At 39.0% G+C, this 27,879-nt stretch overlaps 1 protein-coding gene across 2 annotated transcripts; it reads left to right on the top strand.

The window, feature by feature from the left end:
* Nucleotides 1-305: 305 nt before the first annotated feature.
* On the top strand, nt 306-27,879 carry LOC104329172 (desmocollin-1). Of its 2 annotated transcripts, XM_075416258.1 has the most exons (17): nt 306-573; nt 2,972-3,056; nt 5,670-5,872; nt 6,346-6,471; nt 7,764-7,919; nt 8,859-9,003; nt 10,158-10,324; nt 11,979-12,113; nt 13,426-13,611; nt 15,034-15,293; nt 16,088-16,230; nt 17,940-18,155; nt 19,758-19,991; nt 22,027-22,148; nt 23,922-24,158; nt 24,784-24,829; nt 24,914-24,937. In XM_075416258.1, the coding sequence occupies exons 1-16, from the start codon at nt 535-537 to the stop codon at nt 24,817-24,819; spliced, it is 2,490 nt and encodes an 829-aa protein (XP_075272373.1). In that variant the 5' UTR covers nt 306-534; the 3' UTR covers nt 24,820-24,829; nt 24,914-24,937. The 2 variants fall into 2 exon arrangements, with proteins under 2 accessions (XP_075272373.1, XP_075272372.1); XM_075416257.1 differs by lacking the exon at nt 24,784-24,829 and having other exon boundaries at nt 24,914-27,879.

Below are 27,879 nucleotides of genomic sequence, written 5' to 3' on the forward strand. Positions count from 1 at the left end.
GCCGGTAACCGCTCCCGCTAACGACCCGCGCGGCGCCGACCGGCCCCCGCCCCGCCCGCGTGGGGCTGAGCCTCCCCGGGCGCGTCCCCGCGCACTGCCGGCGCCGCGGCGGGGCGGGGCGGGGCGGGGCGGGGCGAGGCGAGGCGAGGCGGGGCGGGGCGGGGCGGGGCGGGGAGGTGGCGATGGCGGCGGCGGCCAGCGCCTCGCCGCGGAGGTGGGCGGGCAGGGCCGGGCCGGGCAGAGAAGGGCAGGGCCGGGCGGGCGGGGTGTCCCAGCGCCGTGCCCGGGACAGGCATTACTCAAACAGGAGGGGGGAGGGGAAAAAAAAAAAAAGCAGTAATTAAAGTCGCCGCCGCTGCGCGCGGTCCCACCCTCCCCACCGGCCGGCTCCTCTGGTAGACGGGAGGGGACAGAGGGAGACGGCCGGCCGCGGAGTACGCGACACCTCCGCCTCCTCCTCCTCCTCCTCCTCCGCCGCCTGCTCGCTCCCCCGCCAGCCGCGGCAGCCCCGACGGCGGCGGCTCCCCGCGCACCATGGCCCCCGCAGCGCCCCGCCTCGTCCTCGGCCTCCTGGTGAGTGGGGGAGCGGGGTGGGGGGGAGCGGCGGAGCGGGCCGGCGGGCTGCGCCTTCCCTCACCGCGGGTGCGCAGCGCAGGGGGAGAAACTTGCGAGGGGTCGGTCTCCGGCTGCTTGTTCCCGATGAGCTCTCCTGGGGGATAGGGGGGCGGGGGGGTGTGTTTGTGGGGGACACTGCGCATCTCGGGGTGCCGCCGAGTTTCGGGCCGGTGGTCGGGCGGCTTTTGGAGCGTGCCGTGGGGTGACGCGGGTGGTTAATGCCGCTGCTGGCCGTTCGTGGGATGAGTTAAGCCGCGATTTCGTTTTACTTAATTCTACCCCCGTCTGCCGCCCCCCCGACGGTTGTCCCTTTGCCCCGTGTGGCGCGGAGCGTGTGGAGCTGCTCGGGGAGAGTTCGCTGTGCACAGAGCGCTGTTAGGGGTCTCCTTTACCTTCGGCTTGGTGTGTGTGTCCCTAATTACCGGCTGCGGAAAGGCTGTTGTCGGGGAGAGCAGGGGAGTCCTCGCTTTTTTTTCCTTTAGTCTAGAGGATGGAAGCGATTTGTCTTTTGTTTCTTTGCCCCTTTCCTTGCTGCTGTCGTTGCGCTCACAAAAAGAGGGCAGATGATCGTTTGAGCCCGAAAGAAAAGTAGTCGGTAGTGTTGAAGCACTGAATTTATTTTTCTTACATTAATTGTATATGTACATTTTAATGAAAGTGTTACCATTCCAGACGCTATGCATGCCTGCCTTTGCTAGGATATTAATAATAAAACCCAAAGAAACCCAAGCGAGTCTATTCATACATCTAATTAAAAAAAAAACCCTGAAAGAAATTCCCCTGTCAAGTAGGAAAAAAACAACACCCAAACCCAAAAAACTGCTGAAGTGTCGTCTTTTGTAAGGTGAAAGAACATCACAGCTTTTTTTTACCTGGTGTTTCCTTATATCTTGATATGAACAAATAACTACCATTTACGTTTGTTGAACTCCTCAGTAGTTCTTCGTGCTGACGCCAGACTATCTTGGCATTACTATTTCAAAATGTCATTGATTCTTGAAATGTCTTAGAAGGATATAATAAGACGGTGTGTTTTTCATAACAATACCACGTATATCAGGAGAGAGTGTTTTATGAAGTGTGTGTTAATAAGTGCCTAGTAGTACCTAAGCAGGGATGTTGAAATTGTCTCACATACACGTTTTTATATGTGTGAGTATAGTGAGGAACGGTATGAAAAGCTTTTGTGATGCAGACACAGCATTTAAATTGCTTTAATGCAATGATTAAATTCTATATTTCAGCTTCAGTTTTTTTAGCTGATCTTGGTTTTTCTAAAGATTCCTAATGTCATGAAGATTTTGAAGTATTTTTATTTAAATATTTTCTTAATAAGAATCACAAGTCATTTTCAGAATTTCCATTAGCTATTTGCTTATTTATACCTTTAATCCTAAAGATATGTGCAAAAATAAAAATCACTTTCCTTTTTGCTAGACTTTCATCCTGAAAGAATAAACATACTTAAAAGGGTGAATACATTTAGTTACATTGCTCTATTTCTTTTTTTTAATTGGCTGCGGGATTTTTGGCTTACAATTTTAAACATCTGGATAGAAACTGGGCAAGAAATATATATATACACATATATATAAATAATCTGAGGTCAGGACTAAATTGCTGTGTGCTGAGGAAAACCTTTGTACCTCCATATGATTATTCTTATGAAAAGGTCTGGTTATCTACTACTCATTTGAATTTTGAGGAGGACCCCGCTTTGTAACTGGTTATATGGGAGTGGACTGCTGTGATACACAACGCTTTATTTATGTCATATCTAATTGCTGAAGCTAGATTTAATTAGTTTGTTGAGAATGTACTTTGAAGATGCAAAGCGATATGTAAGTGCAAGTGTTGTCATGTGGTTTTAATAAGAAACTTGTCCCTTTAGTGTTAAGTATCACTGCAGTTCTACCAAACTGAATTTTGACGGGTTGAATCTTGATACTGAGAGACCTTGGATCTAAAATGGCCAAGAACGCTGTTGGAGGAAGTGCACTGTGAAGCTGTGTTTTGTCTTTCTAATAATAAAATAATAGTGCAGTTGAAATCTTCTAGTCAAAGAAAGCTCTTGCTGTTGGATGTCAGTGCTGCTGTGATTTTTAGAAAAAAAACCACAACACACAAGCCATGGAGAGATCCAGGAGCAGTAGTCAGATCTTGTTTCCAGTTTGAAACTTTACGTGCTGTGCTGCATGGTACCTGTATTTTTAGCCGAAGAATGCTTTCTGTGCTGTTTCGCTGGCTTGTCTTCAAAAACGTAGAAACCAAAGGCATCTTCACTGTCTGTAGTTATTATTCAAAATACCATGTAATTATCTTTTTTTTCTTCCCGATTTCTTAATTTGTTTTCTAGGTACTGAGTTTGTCCTGTGAAGCTTGCGAGAAAGTAATTTTTCGTGTTCCTTCTGAACTAGAGGCTGACACGTTAGTTGGCAGAGGTGAGAAACTATGGGATGCCCATCTTAACAATACAACATTACACCTTTGCTGGAGATGCTGGTAACAGTGAAAGAGACTTTTTTTTTTTTTAAATGGAATGAATGGATGACTGGACAGCCAGTTAAACAGCTGCATCAGCCTTTTTATGAAGGATACGCCCTATGTTTGTTACGGATTTGAACGCTGGCTCCGTGCATCCGTTTGACTTTTGCCTAAACAGCTATTGTCAGCTTTCAGTATTTATTTTAAAACCAGAATGGCAGAGTTTAATGGTTTCAAAATTTGGAGTCTAGGGCTTAGTATTTAAATAAGTGGCTTAGTATTCCAAAGTGCACCTATAACCCGCAGAGTCTTACGAAGGAGTCGGTAAGCCATTTGGATAATGGAAAAGGAAAAAAAGAAGACAAAATGCACACGACTGAGCACCCAGAAGCTGCTGCTCCATCAATCACGACTGTGACTGCTCAGCAGTGCTGGGGCTTTCAGGGCACACAAGGAGAGGAGTTGCAAAGGTGTCCTGCGCGCACGTTTGGTTGGGAGAGCCTTGAGCCTTCCTGCCTGTCTGGACGGTCTGTCTTGGGTTAGGGCAGTATGCAGGTCACTCGGAGGTATAGGGCAGACCAGAAAACGCCTAGCCCCTTTTTTTCAGACCAGTCTTTGAAAAGCAGCTTTCAAAGGTGTGGCATAGGAGCTGCTACAGGGTTCTGTGCTGTTTGAGACCGAATTTGATAATTTGGAGGTGCCTTGCGTCAGTCCTTGGACAACAGAGGAATACGTTCCAAATCTGCAATCCTAATCCACATTCCTACAGAAGGAAGAAAGAAAGTGGTTTGGTAGTGCATCACAATACAAGTGCTCAGAAAAATCTAGCTTTAAAAATTAAAGTTCATTAACCTTACTGTTAAATTTTAAAATGAAATGTTGCTAAGGCTGTTTAGGTATTTAGCACATTCTCAGAGACTTCAGCATTTCTCTGTGTAAGTAAACTTGATTTATATAAAAACAAGAACTCATGTTATTACAGTGTTTTGAAATAAATTGCATAACATTGAACTTAAACTTTTTTTTCCAAACATTTAACAAAACCTTTATAGTTTGAATCACATCACTTGAACATTTATTGAGAAAGTGTAATATATTTTGCATTGATACAAGGGCTGTCCCTTGACAATAAAATGAGTCAGGATTTTCCTGGTTGTTGTGAGGTTTTTTTATGTGCACATATACAAGAGGATGTAAAGAAAAAAAATCCCACAAAGCTAGGGCTAACTGAGCGTAATGTTGACTCCCATCAGAAACAAAATCTCCAGTCTGATATTTTTGGAAATGCAGTGCTGTAATATTTGGCAGTATGAAACACCTTTCGGTGAGGCAGTGATATTCTCTTCAATACTAAGTTTTCATTGTACAGATTGACAAGGGAGAGGAGTCACTGCTGCAGTACTATGGAAAGTCGAGAAAATGTTTAATTGAGCAGTTAAAAGAAAGATTTAAGAAGAGGAAGGAAGAAATCACTTCATATTTAAAATTATGCTTCCCATCTGTTCTTGCATTCTTGAAAGAGAAATGAAATCTAATTTATTGAAAATATCATCTACATATATGGGGTGAAATTCTGAATCTACTCTACTCTGGGAATTTTGCAATCAGCTTTCATAGAGCAAGGCCCCATCCCCTATGTTACCATTGAAGGACAAATGAAAAGTTGTGATTTTGAGAGCATGACGCTGACACCTCTTGTACTGTGGAAGGCTCATTTGTCCAGAGTTTAGGTCATCTTTTCCAGGCTGCCAAATAGTTCTTGCTTAGTGCTGTGGTCCTACTGCACATTATGATTATCCCTGTTTTGCTTTTTCTCCAGCTGTAGTGCTGAATTACTTCCTGATGAACCAAGTTAGGTGAAGTGCATTGAAGTTTGTTTTAGCTGCAAGTGATAGCAGATGCAGTAAAATAATACCTCAGTTCTGTAAGCTGAACTTACCTGGTACTTCTATAAACTGCATGGAATTCTATCACGTACATATTAAAAAATTGTCAATCATTTGTTCTAGAGTTAGTCTTTATCTCTTCCATCTGTCTGCCTCATAATTTAAAGGCCTTTGTCCTCCCAAGACTATTAAATCATATAGTACCAGTCACTGCTTTCCTCCTGAGGGCAAAATTCCAAGATGTAGCATCTCCATTGGGCATTTGCATTAATTCATCATCTTCACTCATTCTGTGGGGCATGGAGCACAAGGCAAATGTAATAGCTACTGATCTGATAATAAGCATGTCTACAATGTTTTTTTGCATATAAATATATTAGTTCATCTCTGGTGCTCCACTAATTTTACCAGTGTAATAATGTCTTGAAAGATAACCCTGAAGCACCCCTGTCCTTTAGGAAACACGAATACGAGAGTGGCGATTTGTGTAGACTTGATCAAATCTAAGTGCATGAAGGAGTTCTAGAATCTGTATTTGTGATGCTTAAATACTGCATGACCAAATTTTTGAAGACTCCTTGTGTCAGTAAATACTATTTTTACTTAGGGAATGTTTTTTGTTTCATGAGGAATGCTGTTATTTCACTGTTTGAATAGTGGTCTGAATATATTTTTTTTTTATAGTTGATTGGAAAGAATGCCTTCAGTCTGCAGAGTTTATCACTTCCAGTGATGGGAAGTTCAAAATCCTAGAGGATGGTTCTGTATACACAACATCTGCTGTTTCTTTGTCTGATGAGAAAAAAACTTTTACCATATTACTTAAAGACATTCAAGAACAAGTACAAAAGAAAATACATGTTAGCTTGGTGAAAGAAGAAAAAAAGGTGAGCTTCTAATTCCAAGATACCTTGATTATTTGGAATACTATTTTAGAGAGTACAGCTTTGTGCTGGGTAACTGTAGTTGAATTTTGGAATTCATGTAATCAGGCAAAGGGCTCTGGTGTAGAGTGTATTTTTATTTAGCAGTTGTTTACTGTATTGCTTAAGTCAGCAGTCTTCCCTTCTGCAATGGGAGATGCTATCAAGGAGCTTAATCAGGGATGTCAAGAATCTTAAAAGCCGTGTTTGAGGAATCAAAGCAGACTTTATTCGTGGGACGTATTACAATGAATGAAAAAAACTCTTGGAATACTATTACAGGTATAATCAGAAGTGAAGACCTTCGAGAAAAATATGGGCAGTGGGAAGACTGGAGCAGAGCGGAAAAAAGGTGGAAGTGCAGGACAGTAGTTAAGCAAAAATATATACAGTTAAGAATATATGGATATATTCTTGCCTGCCTTTCTATCTTCTAGACTCAGACACAGAAGACCAGGCATGCTAGAGATACAGTTCTCAAGCGAACCAAAAGAAGGTGGGGCCCTATTCCTTCCGTTATGATAGAGAACTCACTGGGACCTTTTCCACTACAAATTCAGCAGGTATATTTTATACTGATCCTAATTTTATGACACAAGCTAGTTCTGTATGTAACTTTTGTGATAAAAGAAGAACAAAAGTGAGCGCTGTCGTAGTTCCTACTGATGCCATTCCTGCTATTATTCCTCTGCTTTGCTCTGTCTCGTTCACTGTGTATCTTGTGATCTTGAAATATCTTGTGATCATAGTTGTTGGGGTGAGCTGGAAATGTGCAAAAGTTGTAAGGAGGAGAGAGGTATGCTATCAAAAGAGAGCTCTTTGGCCTGGAAATCAGTGAAATGTGTAACCAAAAAACCCAACAAACCCCCCCCCCCCCCCCCCCCCCCAAAACAAACAAACAAACAAACAAAAACACAACATGTTGCCTGGAAAAAGGTTTTGTAGACACAGAGTGGAGGAAATCTTACTTGCATGTCTACATCCTTTCTGGAGCTTGAGGTGTATACTTGTAGCGTTGAAGACTGAGTATGGCCTATATTATAAGGAAAAGTACGTACTTGTAAGAAAACAAGTAGGCGTGAAGGAGAAATGAAAGAACTAAAGTTATCTTAGATCCATCTAGCCTGCACTAGATTACAGAGTGGCTGGTAGCAGATGTGTAGAGACAAGTGTAATAACAGTGTCTGTGCAGAGCAGTCATTCTTCTGCTGATCTTATGTTCCTAACTTCTGGTGTTCAGTAGGTAAGGAAAGTATCCTGGGAGGAGAGTGTTTATAAATAAATGACTGCTAATGTTACCTCCTTGGTGCTTGTAATAAGATGCAGAGAGGCTGTCTGAATTGACCTGTCTCTGGGCTGTACTCTAGGTGGGCTTCTGCCTGGGCTTCTGCCTTGGCTGCGTCTTCTCTAGTTGCAAACCACATTCTCAGTGAGTACACTACAACCAACATCTCTTGAACAGAGACAGAAATAATAAGCTATCTGTATCTGAATCTTCCTTGTGCAGATAGAATACTATGTGCAGTATTCTAGAGAGAATAGATTTCAAAGTAATTTTTTTTTGTGCACAGTCATTTCTTTTCATTCTTCAATAGTCCTAAAAATTTCTGAGTTTGAGTTAACTATCCCTTCTTATAATGTACACAAATTATAAAGGAAGGCAGTTACATGGTGAGCTGTTCTTCTGTTCTGTGAAGTTTAAGCTGCTAAAGAAGTAGAAGTAAATCAAGTTTTGTTTTTGGTTTTTTTTTTTTTAAGAGTTCCTGCTTGTGCTAAACATGATCATGAAAAGGGGGAAAATGTATTGGAACGATGCTGCTGTTTTTCCTTGGGCTTAAAAACACATTCTTTATAGGTCCAGTCAGACACGGCTCAGAACTACACCATTTATTATTCTGCAAGTGGACCGGGAATTGATCAAGATCCAAAGGGTTTGTTTTACATAGAAAGAGAAACTGGAAATATCTTTGCTACTCGTGCAGTAGACCGTGAACAATATCCAAGCTTTCAGGTACAGGCGTAAATTGTGTAGATATAATTGAATCTTTTGTTTTTTTTTTTGGTCATGTATATATTTGAAAGCTGAATTACAGAGTAAAGCGGGAGCCAGTGAGATCTAGAATCAGCTGTCTGTTCTGAGTAGTATCTTTGGTGTTGTAGAGATGAAATCAGTGAGAAAGAAATAGCTGGTCATCTAGATCTTGAGAATAGTTTTGCTTTTCACTGCTTAGATTCTAGTTACAGTGTAAATGTAGCGAGCATGTAAATGTTGCATCACTGTTGGGAAAAGTTTTAAGCTATCCCAGCGTTTTTCAGGGAAGGTTGAAAAGATCTGCATAAAAACAAAATCATGAGAAGCTCTAGACGGCTGTTGCTTTTTGCACCTTTCTCAAGCTGTTCAGTTTTGATATTAAGTAGGTACACTGCTCTCTCTGCTGGTTGAGAAGTGTAAGAAGGCAGTTAGTAGAAACAAACGGCTTCCAAATGGTTAGGCAATTTGCAGTACCTATTACTGCATTTTATTAGATTATGTTGTAATGGGCAAACAGTTTTGCTATTGTTCTTGATTTGGTTCTAAATAGAAATGTTTACATCTAAATTTTTGGTAAGGCTGAGATTGCCTGTAGACACCTGGAAAAAAATGTGTTCAAGAGACTTGAAAAGTGTTTGACAGAGTTGGGGTGGGAAAAAAGAAAGTGATTCAAATACTTGTAGTGTGAGGAACGGGGAGTGGAGGGGGGAAAGACTGGAAAGCATTTAAAGGTTTTGTGTTGCTGTTATCATGAGATACCAGTCACTTCCCCTTCTCTGTGACTGAAGAGCCTGGTCTTGAGAAGGGTATGCCTGGCACTATGTATTTCATATTATTGACTCCTCCATTGAATTACAAGTGTAATAATATCTCATGTTGCTTAAGCATGAAGCAAATTACTGATTTTCTGTCTTGCAGATCATTTGCTTTGCAACCACTCCAGATGGTTACTCACCAGAGGTACCGCTTGTGCATACAATCAGGATAGAGGATGATAATGATAATGCTCCATATTTTACACAGGATGTTTTTGAGTTTTGTGTCCCTGAAAATTCAAAACCTGGTAAGAATTATTTGAATCGGCAAACACAGTTACCACTATTCATGTCAGTTACGTACTGGTATGACTAATGTAATGACTAGTGTCATCCTACCGTATAATCAATTTCAGTAGGATTTCCTAAGAAGCATTTCTTTACAGAAAGGTCGAATTTGCAAAGAGCAGCTCAAGATTTGTTAATGATTAGAAATTCCAAAAAGCCATCTCAATCATAGTGAAAAGTATTGTTTAAAAAAGTTTTTAAAAACTGCGATGATTCAGTGTTCCTAAAATGGTGTAAGAATTTCAGAACATTATTCTTTTAATTTTATCAAAAATCACCTGTTTTCATAAAATGTTTTGATTGAGAGAACAGCAATTTTTAACAGATTAGTTTCCTAATCAACTATATCAGTGGTGCCCTAAGGTGTAAAATGCCTTTGATTAAGCTTACAGTGTTTGTCCGAGCTGATAAGCTAAGGTGGGACTTTTCCTGGGAGAGGATGGGTGCAGGAGAAAGTCTTGCTTCTGCCCATACCTGTAAAAGGTAGGGATTTGCCCATTACTGACTTCATGTGCCTGTGTAACAGAGGACAAAAGCAGGGAGAAAGGTGAACTCCAGAGAATAAGGGATGCAAAAGCCATGGTTTGCTGTTCCTCACTCATCTCCTAGGCTTGGGGTAGAGAGTAGGGAAAGTCTAACTTGCTTCACAAAAACTGATTTAGTATGAATTTCCAAAACACTCAGGCAATAGGGATGAAGTACAGCAGCGCTCCTCGCGAGGCAGTACTGCAGTCTGAACCATGTCAGAAAGCACCCAGCCTCCCTCTCCATCCCCCCAGCAACTCCTCTGCAGCTGTGTTTGGGATGCTCAGTCAGAGGTCACTGACAAAAACACTTGCTGAAATCTAAACTTTTAGTATCTCTTTTTGATTATTCTTTCTGACAGCTGCAATAATTTTAGCTTTGTCTAAGAAGGAAAAAAAAATAGAGGATTCAAATAGACAATTTTACACTATTACTGTATTTTTACTACGGTACTGTGTCTTTAATATTATTTTCATTTAGAGCTAAATGACCAAATAGCAATATTTATGTATCTAAAGTAGAAATACCTGTTCAAATAGCTTATTTACAGATTTTTCTGGAACTAAAAATTGCTGTGTTGTGCTCACAGGTGTAGTTGTTGGAAAACTGACTGCAGAGGACAGAGATGAGCCTGATACTCTGCATACTACGTTGAAATACCGCATTGTGTCACAAAATCCACCACTACCCCCAGGATTTTCTTTACATGGTGACACAGGTGTCATTACTGTATCGTCACCACAGCTGGACAGAGAGGTGATCTTTCCTGAAGCATCTTTACCTGTCATCTGGTGCACACAGATAGCTTCTTAACTCTGAATTGCTGACACAGGAATCACCAGATAAATAATTTCTGTTATCCGTTTTTTGGTTTCGCTCTCTAAGGAGCTTCCAGAGCTTTCCAGACACTTGTAATTGGTCCAAAGAGTTTCTGCATAGATCTACCATATTCTAGCTAATCTTGGCAGGGGACATCCTGCTGGTCTCGTGTTTGACCTATGCATCAAAAATCCTATGGATTTTTAATCTTTCTCTGTTCATGAATCCCATGAGCCACTGTTTCCTCCTAATCAAGCTCCATTTGAGGTGCTTTTTGCTTCTTCACAGGGAAGATGAACCAACTTTTCTGGAAGTAGTCATCATATACTCAACAGAAATATCTCCAGTGTCTGAAACCTGAACAGTAATATAACATTTCATAAACTTAAACTGCACAGAGTTTATTCTTAGCACCTAGCTTTCAAGGAAATAAGATACAGGAGGTTTTAGTTTTTATTTTGTTGGGGGAAGGGATTGATAAAATGTTGTGTGAGAGATTGTTTATTCTAGAAAAACTGACAGACATGTGTAATTCAGAATAATATTTCTAGCACAAGAGAGTCATTCTTGAAAAAAAACAGTGCTATGGGCACATCTTTTAAGGATGAAGAGAATCGTATTCTGGCGTATGTATGTTGCTTCATGGCTGAAAATCCGTGTTAGGAGTGTGTTGCAAAATTATACACTTGCAGGTACACTGCTCAACTTCTTTAGCAAGAGACAAATGCAGCGACTGTGAGCATCACCATAACTACTAAGAAAACAATCATAGCGACTACTGAGGGAAGGAAAGCTTGTAAAATGAGTCCGCTGCATGTCTGCTAAAGATAAGCTTACTAAGTGGAACAAGAGATTTCTTTCCTCCACCTGAGAAACCTAATGCTACTTCCAGGCATTCGGAACTGGAGCTACTGCATTGATGTACAAACTCCCTCCTTCTGTTCCAGTCCCCCATGGTTCTCCTTCCCTGGGTTGTTCAGGTGTTAATAAGGCTAAAAAAATGCCTTTTGTTGTTGTGGCTCAAGTCAGGGATTTAAGTGGGCTGCTTATCAGTGATTCCCTTGGAACTGAGAAGGGCACTGACTTGTGTGCCAGACCATGCCAAATGGCAGGCATTGCCTTGTCATATATAGCCCAAAAAAGGGTGACTGCAGCACCATTTCTTGTTATGCTCACTGAAGTAAGAGACATGCACTGAAATGCTTTACCAACTGGAAACCTGAGGGGAATAGTCTGCCGCTCCAAAGGGGAGACGTAGACAGCAAATAGAAGTGCATAATTTGTGTCTTCTAAAACTTCAGGTACTAGAAAATAAAGCTGACATTGTGAAAAGCTTAATTTCATACAGGAAATAGCATACACATTGCTAACAGATGCTGAACTCGGTGCTGGTTAGCTACTGAAAAATATTTTACTTGTTTCCTCTTGGAACTGTAGCAAAAAGCTAATTGCCTCATTTTGTAGGGGAACACTGGATTTAGAGCAGAGTTGGGGAATGGAAGTAAAACATTTAGTTCTACTCTTGTGTGTAACTAGGTAATTAAAAAAATGAGTACGTCAAACTTCTGTGTGCTTTTATTGATCTTTTCAGCTGGTATCCCGTTACACTGTATTAGTTGAAGTGAGGGATATGGCAGGTCAGCCTTTTGGTTTGTGCACTACAGGAACAGCTGTCATTAAAATCGAGGATACAAATGACAACGCACCATCCTTTAAACAGATACACGTAAGTCTTCATGAATGAAATGTCTGTAAAAAGGTAAAAAAAAAAAAGACTGTTTTTATCCTCTTTCTAATTTCCTGGTGGGCAGTCCCTCAAATACAAAGCCTAATGCCTCGAGACAGTTACTGCTGATGTAGACATTTGAGAAAGCCTTGTTGGTGGTTGTGCTGTTTGTTAATTAGACCTACTGGTATATTAGTTGTTTTGAGTCATTTGCCTTATGTCCATTGGGAGAAAGCTGGCATGACTCATTCATTCACTTCTGCTGCAATGCATAGCTTAGAAATAATTAAACCATTTTCAAGGAGGGGACAGATCCACTCCTAAGCATTGTCATGATCTCGTTACCATGTGACCAGATTTTGGCTACTTCGGTGCTGCAAACGAAAATGTTAATGTCAGTTAAGTCAGTGCAGGGGTTCTCACTGAGATTTTCTATGCTTCTCCAACTTTTTTTTTCTTCTACAGAAGTATTATTTAAACCACTTCTTGTTCACCAATAGCTATAACTCAGCCTTAAGTCTTTGCTTTATTGCAGCCATCTGAATTATTCAGGACGGAGAGTATGTTTCAATAACCATGTATACAGCTCAAATAGCACAGGAGGTTTTGTAATACAAAATTTATGAAAATAATTCATTATCCATGAGAAATACACATACTTTATTCTATCTACTCACCACCGTGGAACATCATCAGTAATATTAATTCAGAATCACTCTTACCTGTCTTTCTTGAGCTTGTACAGAATAATACAGCTCTTTAAAAAGATTAAAAAAAAAAGAATAATTCTTTCATCCTTTACATCCAAGTAGAAACGTATTTCAGCCTTCATGGCTTTTCTTCAAGTTCTTGTGATTCTGTTTGTATGTAGTTTTTTTAATTCACCCGAATGCCTTTTCTGATGCTCAACTTGACCATGTTGTACGCAAATTATCATCTATAGCTGATGTAGTTGAGGGGAACTGTGCTAATTTACCTTACCTGGAAGGACAATTCCAGACTTCATTATGTCAGTGGTAGTTTGAGTGTGTGAAGGAGCCGAGATTTCAACTGTGCTGGCAGGAAAGGCTTACGGTTTCACTTAGGCTGTGAGGGAGGAGTGAGAGAACTGAGCTAATCATAGAATCATTAAGGTTGGAAAAGACCTCTAAGATCAAGTCCGACCATCAACTCAAGACACCGTAAATCGTTACAGCAGCTTGGTGAATTGACTCCTTGGATTTAAGTAGGCTTATTTAAATACAGTGTTCTTCAGTCCTACATTGTGGACCAGCATTCTCTGATTTAATTTTTTTTTTTTTGATACTCCAAGTATGAAACACGAGTGGAGGAAAACAGAGTGAATGTAGAAGTACTGAGAGTCTCTGTTACTGATCTTGATGAACCTGGTTCGCCTAGCTCAGGAGCAGTGTATGAAATTATAAGAGGAAATGATGATCGGTCCTTTGAAATTACAACAGACAAAAACACAAATGAAGGAATACTGTGTGTTGTTAAGGTAAGTAAAAACAGAACTGCTAGAGGAAAAATTGTGTGTCTTCAGGTGTTGCTTTTAAAACCAATAATCTAGAACTCATTTTCATTCAAAGAATATCTGTAACTACCAGGCAGATTGTGCTTTCTTCCTGATCTAAACTCTCTTCTAGAGCAGTTTGCATGATGCACTGCAAATGAGGCTCGTGTGTAGTACATAACCTACAAAACTCATCTCCCAGACTACTCTTCATTTTTGTGTGTGTGAATTCCAGGCATTCCCTTTAGTTTGTCATTCCAGAAGAGCTTGGTGCTTTTGCCTAGTTCCACGATTAGAGTTGTTTAGACTTAGGGATGTAACTGAGGACTGCTTCATGGCTGGGTTTTTAGCAGAAATGGGAGTGTGGCAAAGGAGGGGGGGGATGAGCAGTTTCTCCTGTCTTGTTCTCTCTGGGAGTTGATTAAATTTACTAACTCAGCATAAAACTCCAGGTTTTATTTTGCAGGGTATTGACCTTCAGGTTTACTTTTTTGGGGTCTGAGGGAGTGTGCATACACGTAAGACTATGTGTTAGTTCAGTTAGTTGTTATACCCAGTACTTTACAGATGTGAGGTAAAGTACCAGCATGTCCCTTTGCCTCTTCACACCTCTTTTTCGTTATCTGTTAAAAGTGCAAGAACAGGTAACTTCTAAGGAGCAGAGAATATTAATATTAAAATTTGAAGATGCAAATTGTAAAGGTGGAAATTCCAGTTAAATTTGGGGGTTTTCTTTATTATTTTTTTGTTGCTGGTAATCATTAGAGCTTTTTCTAAAGCTATGTCCCTGGTATGTGAACCCAGTTGAGATTTCTTACATTTAGTGTAATGCTGTAGTAGACTAGAGAGTATTATGACTTTAGGATACAAATAGCTCTATTAGAGGCATACGATGACCTTGGAGAAGGTGTCTGAAGAATAAATGATAGATGCTTACTAATCAACCCCACAAGTTCATATCTATTTGCAATGGGTGAAGTCTTACTAGGAAATAAATGTAGGTGCTAGCAAGAAGTGTGATTGGCTTGGGCTGGAAATGAAATGTATGTAAGCTAAAATAATGGCCAGCTAGATACAGGAGGAGAAAATCCCTCACCACATTTAGTTCTTTCCTCGGTTCTACTAAAAATTGACTATCAGAGTATTCATCTAAAATTTTACAGTGGTGCCACTTACCTTATTAGGGGTAATTCCTCAGATGCGTTTCTTTGACTGACTTAGAACTTAACACTTTTTTTAAATCATGTCCCTTTACTGTGTCTCAAGCTGGATGTTCCAGGAAGATAGCTACTTCTTTTGTAAATAAATGTGGTACCGTTTTATCTATTTAATAATTGGGCAGTGAAAACAGTACCAAGTTTTGTATTGGTTTGAGAGAAAGAACCCAACACCCAACCTTTGTTACAGGGACTGGACTATGAAAGCGCCAAGCAAAGAATCCTGGTGATTGCAGTCAACAATGAGGCACCCTACATGCTGGCACCACATTCACAACAACTTTCCCAGAGCACCTGCTCCGTTACAGTGCATATCCTGGATGTGGATGAGGGGCCGGTGTTTAAACCCTGTTTCTTACGCCTAGAGGTTAAAGAATGTGAGGAGATTGGGACAAATATTGGGAGATACGTAGCAGAAGATCCAGAAACTGGAAATAGTGAAGGCATATGGTATGTATCATGGTTTAACCCCAGCCGGCAGCTAAGCCCCCACAGCTGCTTGCTCACTCTCCACTGGTGGGATGGGGGAGAGAATCAGAAGGGTAAAAGTGAGAAAACTCATGGGTTGAGATAAAGACAGTTTAATAGGTGAAGCAAGAGCTGCACATGCAAACAAAGCAAGGAATTCATCCACCACTTCCATTGGCAGGCAGGTGTTCAGCCACGTTCAGGAAAGCAGGGTTCTGTCCCGCATAATAGTTACTTGGGAGGACAAACTGCCATCACTCGGAATGTCCCCCCCCTTCTTCTTTATCCCCCTGCTTTGTATGCTGAGCATGACATCATATGGTATGGAATATCCCTTTGGTCAGTTGGGATCAGCTGTCCCAGCTGTGTCCCCTCCCAGCTCCTTGCGTACCCTCACTCTGCTCCCTGGTGGGGTGGTGTGAGAAGCAGAAAAGACCTTGACTCTGTGTAAGCAGTGCTCAGCAATAACAAAAACATCCCTGTATTATCAACACTGTTTTCAGCGCAAATCCGAAACATAACCACATACCAGCTACTGTGGAGAAAATTAAATCTATCGCAGTCAAAACCAGCACAGTATGAAACAGTATTATCTAATAGTTTATTTGAAGTACAGCATGGGTGGGATACAGGAAGGGGGAAATTGTTGTTGATGCTGTACATATATGTGTGTGTGCATGCACATGAGTGTATATAAATACGTGTATCCATATGTATGTACATATATACATGTGTATTTGAGATCTTTAACTAAACAAAGAAATTATTCTTGATAGCTACCGGATACCACCTGGCCAATGTAATTGGATCAGCATAGATGAAAAATCGGGTGAAGTCAGAACCGTTAAAGTCTTGGACCGAGATGTGGGAGAAATGAGACGAGGGCAGTGCAATATCACAGTCCTTGCAATAGACAGAAGTGAGTACTAACTGTTGTCAGCATTCTTTGTGGTCTGTAACAGATGTTTACGTGCAAAGTTAGTGTGGGGACAGCTGTACTGGTTCAGACCAGAGGCCCACCTAGTCCGTTGTCTTGCATTTAGGATACCTTTATCAAATACTTAAGAAAGACTGTACAGCAGGGAAAGCATTTTAAGACATCGGGCAAATTCTCAATGTTTTCAGAAGTTACCTGCTCCCATTTAAAATCCTGCTATTTCTTGACTGTTTTTTAAGTGCTAGCACTTGGCAGCTGTGCGGCTGACCACAAAGAAAGTAGAGAAAGAACTTTTCGTAAAAAAAGTTGGTGACCTTGCAACTCTTACTGTTTCCTTCTCTGTTTGACTTCTTGGTGTCTTCCTTTTGGAAACCCTTAATTTAAAAGGACCCCTAAGAACAGCTGTGTTCATTGCTGTATGTTACTGTGTGCTTACTCTTTATTCTCGGTCATCTAGGTTTTGTAACAGTGTTCACATTATGTGTTGCTCAGGTGACAAGCTCTTACAAATTACTCTGATTGTAAAGGAGAGGTTGTACACTCAGATTCTCATTCTAAAACAGGTTTTAGTTCTGATTTAATGTGAGTGATCATCTGTTCTTTCTGATTAATCTGGGTATATGCATTTATTGTAGGAAAAGATACAGTTCTGCTGCAACATCACCTAGCAAAGAAGATTAAATTCACCTTTTACTTCTCAAATACTAAATGTAGCACAAAGAAAAATGTTAGGCTTATAGGTCACTCTTTTAATTCTACAATATGTATCTTGCATTAAAAAGTAAAAATGGAGTGCCCTTATAAATCCAATGGCAGGGTTTAGTCTGAGCACTTATGTGCTTAAACATCAGTGGGAATAAAGAGCAGATCTTTGGAAGTTGCTTTACAGTTAAAAATTCTTACTCTGTCCAAAGCTTGCATATTAAAATTAAATGTAAATAATATGAATTTAAATTGTTTGGAACTTCTGTTGCATGTAAAATAAACATGATATATGCATCTGCACTCAGATATCTCTATAGAGAAAGTTTTAAGAAGTAGACTTGATGTGATTTCACTGGAATGCATATACAAGCACTGACCATTCCTGTATTGGAAAAAAATGTAATTAGGAGAGAGAGCTCATTGACTTCCTGTATGCAGACTTTGGTGACATAACATGTGGCATTACTGAATCCTGCTACCACACAGTGACTTGGAGGGAAAAGGACAGAAAGGAGCCCACTGTTTCTGCAAGTGTTTGTGTAGCCAGGGAAAGTGAGGGTAGGGAAACTGTAATTTATTTTCTCCTTCCAGAAATAAAAAGGCTGGAGACCTTCACTTTGTGCTTTTAACTCTGTTTGGCTTAGCATCCTTTACCCCTGATTTATAGTCTCTCTTTCCTCTCATCCTGCTGTTAGAACAGTATCTGTCCTCACACAGATACACATCCTCCAGAAAATACATTGTCTGCACCTATCGAATATGGAGCTTTAGGAGCTGCAGATCCATTGACAACCAGCCAAGCAAAGAGAAGCAGCCAAGAGAGACCTGTGAAAAGTCCCTCTCTCTCTTTGGATAAATCAGCAGCTGCTTTCCACCCTACTTCTAAATTTGGATATTATGATTGATGATATTTCATTGTAAAAGTCTGGACTTTAGATAAATATGTGAATGTTAGAAGTGCTAAAAGTAGTTATTTTTTCTCATAGATGGCAAAACAGGCACTGGAACAATTCAGGTTGTCATCCTGCCTGGGAACAAGAATTACCCACGAATCATTAAAACCAGGTATATAATGTGCACAGACAGAAAACCGATCTGCCTTACTGCACAGGATGGTGATGAGTCTCCTTACAGCATGCCCTTTGTATTTCGCATAACTGAGCGTAGCTTGGCTTCCTCGTGGAAGATAACTGGACACAACGGTACGTTAAGACTTCCTCCTCCTCCTCCTCACTTAACTGTAGGTTGCCAGAGGAGGCTTTGCTACCTCTGCCTTAGGTGAACTGTAAGGATAGATTGGATGAATGTATGTTGGGAATTGGTGTAGTCAGCAGGGCTAGCAAGGTAGCCTTGATGATCTCTAGGGGTTCCTCACTTTCGTTTGCTGTACAGGAGAACAAGAGTATGCCAAGAATAAAGGGGAACAGCTAAAGTATTCTTTATCTGAACTGTCCTGGGTTTGAAACAGTTTGTAGAAGTTGAGGAGGTAGCACTGTTGGCGTCACAAAGGCAAGAAGAAGAATATTGTATTGTGCCTCTTAAAGTGTAGACAAGAATCTGTCCCTAGCATCCTTGGATCAGCAATCAGCTGCTGTCTGAAATTATGACCTAAAAAGATTAGGTGGGAGAACATTGCATCAACACCTCTGGAAAAGCAAGTATACATTCATAATTCATACGTAATTTAAGAATGAAATGTCTCATACTCCAGAAATACAGCTTTTCTTAGGCTGCTGTTATCGTGAAAGACTAGAAAACTGAAACTTTACCTAAAATTGATTAGAGACTGAATAAAAAAAACAGGTTTTTTTCTTAGTACTGCTATCAGCCAGCACATTTTTGGTAAAGCTGAGCTGATTGAAAGAAAATATTACTGTCTCCCTTAATATATTTATGTCAATTTTTATGATTTTGGTAGAAGTAAATAAACAATTTATTACAGAATGAATCACTGTTTCATAAAATTTTCTAATAGAAAAAGTTATAGCTGAAGGTGATTTCCTGGTGGGCGCTAGATGATGGCAACAAGAGCAGCACATACATTAGCTGCTGTGTTGTCATGAATTAGCCTGAAAAGGCTCTGATTCTGAAGTGTTACGTCAAACATTCACTAATGAAAGGCAAAAACCAGCAAAGTCTGAGAGCAAAGACATCAAGGTTTATATCGGGCAACTTGAAATAACTATTTTACAAGGTACATGTAGTTTCATATACCTCATATTAAAGCAATCATTAGGTACATCAGTGTCTATCTTGTATATACTTTTTACAAATTATGTATTTTGCCCTTTGAAAGACGTGGTCACTAATCATTGCCACTAAGCAGGGCAGCAAACTAAATGGATTTTACTTCCCACTGAATATAGCTAAAGGATGAAAGAGGTATAAATTAACTTTACGATTTATTATTCCAATCACACTACCGTAAGTCCTCTTAATAAATATCAGTTCAGTTGATGGTCTTTACTAGTAAGCCCAAATAGTGTCGTTTACTGTAATGAACTGAATGAACTTCAGAGTTTCGAATCGTACATTGTCAGAAGTATGTATAAGGTTTGCTTTTGCAATTCTAACATATAAAAGGTGCTGAAAGTATAAATCCTTTAAAGATGTAGTTTTGTGTGAACATGTTTAAGCTAGCTTTAAACTAGCTAATGTGGATCTGGTAGCAGTGTAACTGCAACAGAAGGGAAGATTGTGATTACAGTCCTATTTGTGACAACAGTGTTTCAGGTATTGTTAACGCTGGATCTGTTTTTTTTTATGTTTTTGTGGATTTTGTTTGTTTTTTTTTTTTTTTACAGAAAATTCTGCGTATCTTTCACCAAGGGGTGATATTCCATTTGGAACATACACTATTCCTGTAAGTGTGACTGATAATGGAGGAAGGGTAGGAGAGAATTACATAGAAGTCCAGTACTGTGAGTGCGTCACTCCAACTGAATGCAGAAGCTCCACAAGAGTACGTGAGGGCGGAAATGTTACTCTTGGAGTATGGGCCATCCTTGCAATGATCTTAGGATCATTATTACTGCTGTGTAAGTACACTTCTTTTTTTTTTTTTTTTTTTTTTTAACACGAAGGGCAAACCACTTTTAAAATTAGCTGAGAGAACTTGATTCAAACTTGATTCAAACATTTGTGTTTTTTATTTAGGCATTCGTATAGCCCTCATCACTGACTTAATGTACCTGTTCTACTTGTGTTGGTATCAGTGGCTTCTTGTTCTCATCTTGTCCTCTAGTTACTCTGTGTGGATTTTTGTTTATTCTTTTAAGTACTACTTATGTAAGACATTCTGTGTGTTCATGTTAGCAAGGCCCAAAAAACCTGCATTCAGCACTTGAACCAAAAGAGGATGGGGTTGTAGTGCTTATCAGATCCTGTCTTGAAGCCAGTATAGTGAAGTTTGTTCTTGAATGTAGTGCTGATTGTGGGATGCACATTTCTATTTTGTAAGAATGTTGAAATCATTTTCCTAGGGCTTTTTGTGACCTTTCTTGTATCATGGATTAAAGCATGAAGTATCTAAGACATTGGATTTCACACGGGATTTTACAAGAGCCAGCATAATGTTGAAGGACAAGTTGGATACTTGCACAACAAACCAAACCCTTGAATAGATGTTGTGTTACTGGAGTTGCCCAAAGACTAACAGATTCTTAGCAGGTCAATATTGCTGTTAACCAGTGAGGTGGTGACTGTGGTATCTAATAGCAAAGCCAGGTCACTTTTTTACCAGAATCAGACATAGTCTGACTAAGAACATCTTTAGAAATCACTGGAGTGCTATGGCAACAAATACTTCAGAGTTTGGGTTTTTTTCTTTCTTTTCTTCTTTCTTTTCCATTTTTTCCTGGTAACGATCAACCTATCTTGCCCCTGTTCAGTCTCAGCTAAGTATTCTTGATACAACACTGGGACCTGCACATGGTTTGAAGGTTAGATAGATCCATATTTTATTTAAACAGGGGAAGTACCCAAATTTGTGGTATAGCCCGGAGGTGGAACTTTCAGATGTGGGGGATGCTCAGAAAGGGGGACCGTATGAAATATTAGCTAGCATTTTGTCACTACCCCTTGACTGCATCCCTCCCAGATAGACCTGTTATTTTATTGTGGCTAGGTTTTACTATGTGTATCCTCCACTCAGTGCTGTCATGGATGTCTTCTTCCCAGCTGTCAGCATCAGGAGGCAACCTGCTGGAACCACTGGTGCAGATATCACTGACGACTGATAGCTGCAGAAGCTAAATGAGCTTGGAAGTGGCTCTTGGCCAATTTCCACAGAAGTTTATATGTTCAGAGATCAGCTTGCTCAGTGGGCAGTTAGGCAGAACTGCTCTGTTTCTCATGGGCTTCTTTATTTTTAAGCTATCGACTTGAAAAGAGAAGGAGAGAGTGGTTCTTTGAATGAAATGTTTAGTCCTTTGTTTAAGAGAGCTATTAGGTGCTCATGATTCTTTTACACAAAATAATTTCTGGCTGAGTCTCCATGACAACACAAAGTATTATCATAGGAGAAATAAGCTGAATACAAGGAATTAAAGAAGGTTGTTCTGTAATGTAATGCTTGAAGTCCTCCAGGGTTCTGGTGACCATTTCTGTGAAGCAGAAGTTTCTGATATTGGGACCTTTAGCTTGCATATTAGTTTCTTAGGACGTAAGTTGACATCTGTGTATTCATACATGAAAAATGTCTTATGTACAACCTTGCTGTAGTTGTAAGACAGGATTTTTCACCTGGTTTTGGTTTTAAATTTTTAATACTGTGAAATTTAGCAGTTACAGTGTTTCCGTAAGGGATACTTGCATTTTTTTGGGGGAAACCAAGATGCTCTTTAGAAGAAAGAAATAGTTCAGCAGTATAGTGAACACTATATACTGTTCTAAAAATGTATCTATGTACATTTTTGAGTATGGGCATTTTTGGAAATAAATATTTTTTTTAAACCATACTTGATATTTAGGTATTTAAAAAGGCAAATACAACAAAATTCATTATCAAATGGAAGTAGATACTGTTACGAGGTGAAGTTCATAGCATCTTCCTCATTTATTTCCTTTGCATAGTAATCCTGATCACAATTTGTGGCTGCTGTGGCTCTGGGGTAATGCACAGGCAAGTGGCTGATGATTGTGCCAATCACAACTTAATAATTTCAAATACAGAAGCTCCAGGAGAAGAAGTGATGGTAAGCTGTCTATTTACTTCGATGCAGAAACATGTAGTTACGATATCCATAGAATTTGAGTTTGAGAACAGGACCTCGAGCAAGTAAGTGATTTACTAAAAGAAGTAAACAATAAACACAGGGATCATTAGATGTGCTTTGCTATTTAATAAGAATTTGAAAACTCTTACTTTAGGCAGAGTTGGTAGTACCAATTTGGTAGTACGTATTTCAACATATCCTGTGGTTGTTAGCGTGGCTGCTTATAATTCTTCTAGACCTGAACTGTTTGGCTGGAACTTTCAGGTGAACATTTTAATCACTTCAGTCATTTTGAACAATGAGATTAGATGGAAATTTACTATTTTGCCTATGTTGAATGTGTGTTTATAGAACACACAGGAAGGACATTGAGTTGCTGGAGCGTGTCCAAAGAAGAGCAGCAAGACTGGTGAAGGGTCTAGAGAACAGGTCTTATGAGGAGCAGCTGAGGGAACTGGGGTTGTTTAGTCTGGAGAAGAGGAGGCTGGGGGCAGATCTTATCGCTCTCTACAACTGCCTGAAAGGAGGTTGTAGTGAGGTGGGTGTTGGTCTCTTCTCCCAAATAACTGGTGATAGGACAAGAGGAAATGGCCTCAGGTTGCGCCAGGGGAGATTTAGATTGGATATTAGGAAAAATTTCTTTACTGAAAGAGTGGTCAGACATTGGAACAGGCTGCCCAAGGGAGCGGTGGAGTCCCCATCCCTGAAGGTGTTAAAAAAAAAATGTGTAGATGTGGCTCTTCAGAACATGGTTTAGTAGACATAGTGGTGTTGGGGTGACGGTTGGACTTGATGATCTTAGAGGCCTTTTCCAACCTTAATGGTTCTATGATTTATGGCAAAACATTATTGCTTATCCTTGGAGAAGGATTCTTAAATTCAGCAGATAGTCGTTATAGATCACAGGTGCAATTTCTGCCCTTCCCCTGAAAAATGGCCCTAAATACAGTTGATTTTTGAGCCAGTGGAAAAAATATAATTGAACAGTCCATGTTCATGAAATATGTTATTCCTTTTGGCATCTAAACTTTTTAAAGATTGTCTGCCATGAACATAATCCAGCCCAGGACTGCGTTCATACACAAGGAGTTAGTTCTTCAGACTCTTCCCCTTCTCCACTGTCCCTCACCCCCTGATGTTGCCCTCCTCAAGAAAAGGGGTTTACTTTAAGAACCATTGAGTTTACTTCACGTTGAAAACCAAGAAATCCTAATGTTGACAAGTGTCAAATTTCTTGTTGCCTATGAAGTATAATGTAGTGCCATTATAAACTAATAATGTAGTTTTTAATTTGTGATGCCATACTAGTTTTTTCATATTTCTATCAGTGGACAGACTTCATGTGTGAAGAAACAGAATGAAACTTATGCGTATGACTGTATATCTGGCTTAATGGATTACAGGTTGTTGACTTTGAAAACTAAATGTTATTTTTACATGGTAATTTAAGAAACTAGCATATGGATTGTAGTACAGTTTTCATTGGGATAAAGATTCAGTTTTTGGATCTCATGTCATATTTAGATGCAGATTTATTTTCTCCCATTGTCATAGTATCCTTTCCAAAGAAGACTTACTGATCTTTGTAAGTACTAAGGATAACTGTCTGTTCAAAGGATCATAATGCAAAGCCGGAGACTTTTCAGTTTTCAGTATTGATGGTTCCTGATTGCTGTTTCATCTTTTGAATTTAAAAAAAAATCAAAAAAAAAAGGAAGTAAAGGTATCCCCACTGCTGTATCTTTTTTTTAGGATCACAATGTGATTCATCTACAAAATACAAGTGATCAAGGAGGATATGGAATAAAAACGGGAGATCAACAAACATTTGAAATGGTAAAAGGGAGAGGGCATACCTTGGAATCCGTCAAGGGAGGCGGACATCAGACTATGGGATCAGTCAAAGAAGGAGGAGGACAGACTGTGATGGATACGTGTAGATACTCCTACTCAGAATGGCATAATTTCACACATCCTCGTTTAGGTGAAGTAAGTATTCTGAAATTGGTTTTACTAGAGTGTAGGTTATGATCAATATATGCAGACTTTTCAAGGAAGACATGTATTTGTGCTAGAAAGGTGGCTTTCTGGTTTTGGTTTTGTTTTGTTTTTCCTCTCCTTTCCTCCCCTGCCTCCCCTATGGAATACAGCACTTTAAAAAAGTCATCCTTTACATATTTTAGACATAAGTGTAAATGACTTTCTTTTCTTGGCTTAAACTATGGTCAGTATGCTATTTTTCATTTAGAATGTTTACTCATTTAGAATAATTACTCAAGCTTTTCTGACAATCTTTGTTTGCTTTTATTCTAGCTGCTTACTTTGTACTAATTTAAGCCTGATACTTAGCAATGGTGCAAAAATGAATGTACAGCATTAGAAATGCAGTTGCTCCATGCTTTGGAGATGAAAAACTCTCACTACTTGCCTAACTAGTTACGTGTAAATCAGCCCTTTGATTTCGAGTGGATTTTAGTTACTTAACAGGCTGTTTAAACAGGTTCTTCCTCTTCTGTTGTTACGTATATAATTAGTAGAAATGATTTCTTTTGTAAATACTTATATTTTGTAGTCTTAATGATATAGACCAATCATGTGCATTTTTTGTATGTAGGAATCCATTAGAGGAGACACTCTGATTAAAAATTAATCAATGAAAGGTAAATCAAAAGAAATTATTTTTATGCAATATGTTTAGGATAACAATTTAAGAAAATAATAAGGTGTGTTCTCTTCCTATGCAGAAGGTGCACCTATGCAGACAGGATGAAGAACAGAAGCATTCTGAAGATTATCTCCTTTCATATAACTATGAAGGAAAAGGATCCTTGGCTGGCTCTGTAGGCTGCTGCAGTGATCAGCATGAAGAAGAGGCACTTGACTTCTTAGATCAGCTGGAACCCAAATTTAGGACATTAGCAGAAACATGCGTAAAAAGATAAATGTGCCTTTCACAGTGCTGAAAAGAAACTGTAAATAAATGGCTATCATACTTTTGTGATATTAGGTATTTTGGAAATGAGGGGGAAGAGGTTTATCAAAATTAGTATAGACTGGTGAGAGCCTAAGTAACTCTAACTTTACAACAAATTTTTTTAATCTCTGCTGGACAAATTCCATCAAAAAGAAGGGATTCAAAATATTTTTTCTTTAGACTATATTAATATAGTAATGCTAGTTTCTACTTAGATTACATTTGCTATTCTCTGTGATTACTTAAAATGCAAAACTTACTGTTGTCCTTTTAAATAATTACTCAGCTTCAAAATTATACTGTACTTGGCTTTGGAGAAGGAAAGCTTTTTATCTCACTGTTTCTTTGTTTTCTTTTAATTCTGTAGAAATAAAACAAAAAACATTACTGGTGAATATCAAATACCTTGTTAATTTTTAGCTTAAACTGAGATACAAAATACTTTTTCATTTTTCACATAAGAAATACTGATGAATACATTAGAAAACTTTATATTCTGACTGAAAATGAAATATATATATTGTATATATGTAAAATAATATTCAAAAATATATTTTTCTCCTAATGGGTTACCACCCATCAAACTTGCTATCCTAAGGGATTTATGGCATCATCACATAGGGTATCGGCATTGTATGCGAGTACATATATTTTTCTTTTAAGGAAATAAAAGTTTTAAAAAAAATAATCAGGAAATAAGGGTAACTATTGTACTTCAAACGAATGCAAGACAAATCGTATGTTTACTTGACATAAGTTTGTACCTCAGTTTCTTGTGAGTTTTAACGTAGTATCATTGCAGAAATGATGACAATTGCCAAGAGTGTTGTCCAGCATAGCTACCACTACCTTTTTTACTTGCTGCCGTATGGACTTCATTAAACTGTTTCTTTCTGTAAGTAGAACTTGACAGAAGATACAGCTCAAATAGGTTGAGCATACACTGCATTAATAACGTATTTTAAAGATAGCTTTACTTGAGATGCAAAATTACACTGGATAAATGGCCTATTTTGAGTGTATTATGTGGTGGTTGTAGAGGTATGCATTTACACACATCTCTGGCAGAAATAATCTGAATCCCATTTGTTATTTTACTAGGTTAAGCATACATATACTATATATATGTATATATATACATGTATACACACAGAAGCCTGAAATACCTTTGGCAGATGACAGTAGTGAGACCTGAATGCTGCCATAAGCTATTTCTGGAATTCAGCCTCTACTTCCCAGGTTTTAGATGTTTTTCATGTTTGCACTGCTGGTTAAGTAATCTGTCCTCTGCACTCCGGGAATTCGCTCGTGCCTTAAAAGAGCATCTTCCTGCCTATGAGAAAGAGAAACTTGTGCAATGAGTTACTTCTGTTGCTGTATTTCTGCTTTTAGGATTTGCTCTGTAAACATATGCCTTAGGGAGATACTTTTTAAAGTTTACTATAGCTAATGATCTGGAAAAAGAATTATTAATAACAACAAAGAGTCATGCTGCTTTAAATTTCAGTGTGCAGCTGCTGCTGACTTCCAGTGGTTGCAGTTCATTACACACAAATTATGGTCAGTGAAAGCCCAAAACAGTATAAAAACTTACCCAAGTTATAAAATAGTACTTTTAAAACCTTCCGTTTTACACTGTAAATGGGCTTCAGGATATTTCTGATAAGAACTAGCTGTGGTTAACAACTTCATAGACCAATATTAAATGTATTTTAGTCTATCATTTGAAAGTGGTGATAAATTCATCCTGAACTAGATACACTGCCAGTGGTAAGAGTGAGTCACCAGCAGCAAGATACTGTATGTGAACCAAGGTGTTACAAACTTACTTTATTTTAAAAAATGCATTGTAACACCACTATTCTGAACACTACTCTACTTTATCACTAACGTAAATTAGTTTTGCTGTACATGGATAGACAGACCTGAGGCTGATATAAAGCAGGATAGCTCTGCTGATGTCAGTGGAGCTCTGCTGAGTTTATGCCAGCTGAAGATCTGTCCCCTAGTGATCTACTTGCTTCTTTGTGTCTTGCATCTTTTATCTTTAGTTACTGGCTATACGCTTTTTAAGCTAATGTTAATGTATTCCCCCCCCCCCCCCGACCTTTTTAATGTTTGGTGTTTGTTTTTGTTGTTTTTTTTTTTTTTTAAATTATATACAAATCCTATAATTCAGAAGGACTTAGGATAAGTCCTAATAAGTCCTCTTTTCGGAAATTACTTGGGAGGTGGCATAGAGAAACCTCTTAAAGTATAGTTTCTTTCCTTGTGAAGTGTAATAGTACTACTGTCCTAAAAGAACGGATCAAATTTGTAAGAGCTTTAGTTGAATTGGCATTGGCTATTTAAGTAGATGGTTGCCAACTTTCCATCTGGAGTTAAAATAATAACTTATTGAAATGAAAGTAATGTTTTCTTGTCTAATTAATCTTAAAAAATGTTTTCATTTTTTTCTTTCACATTTCAACAAACATAGATAATTAGTTACTTGCATTTTTTGTCCATTTTCAAACAAAGCACAAATGTGGAATCACTTCAACTTGTTTGTCTCTCTTAAAAATGAAAGTTCTGAACTGAACCAGCTATTTCTGTAAAACCAAGAGTAGAGGTAATTGCTTTAAAAAATGAACTGTAAACGTTTTTTTCATTGTATCTTCTGATCATGTGAATGGAAACTTTGTATAAAGCATTAAGGTTTACAAATACTAAGTACCGAATAACATTTGTTTAAAG

Source organism: Opisthocomus hoazin, chromosome 3, assembly GCF_030867145.1.
Source record: "Opisthocomus hoazin isolate bOpiHoa1 chromosome 3, bOpiHoa1.hap1, whole genome shotgun sequence".
NCBI classification, from domain to species: Eukaryota; Metazoa; Chordata; class Aves; order Opisthocomiformes; family Opisthocomidae; genus Opisthocomus; species Opisthocomus hoazin.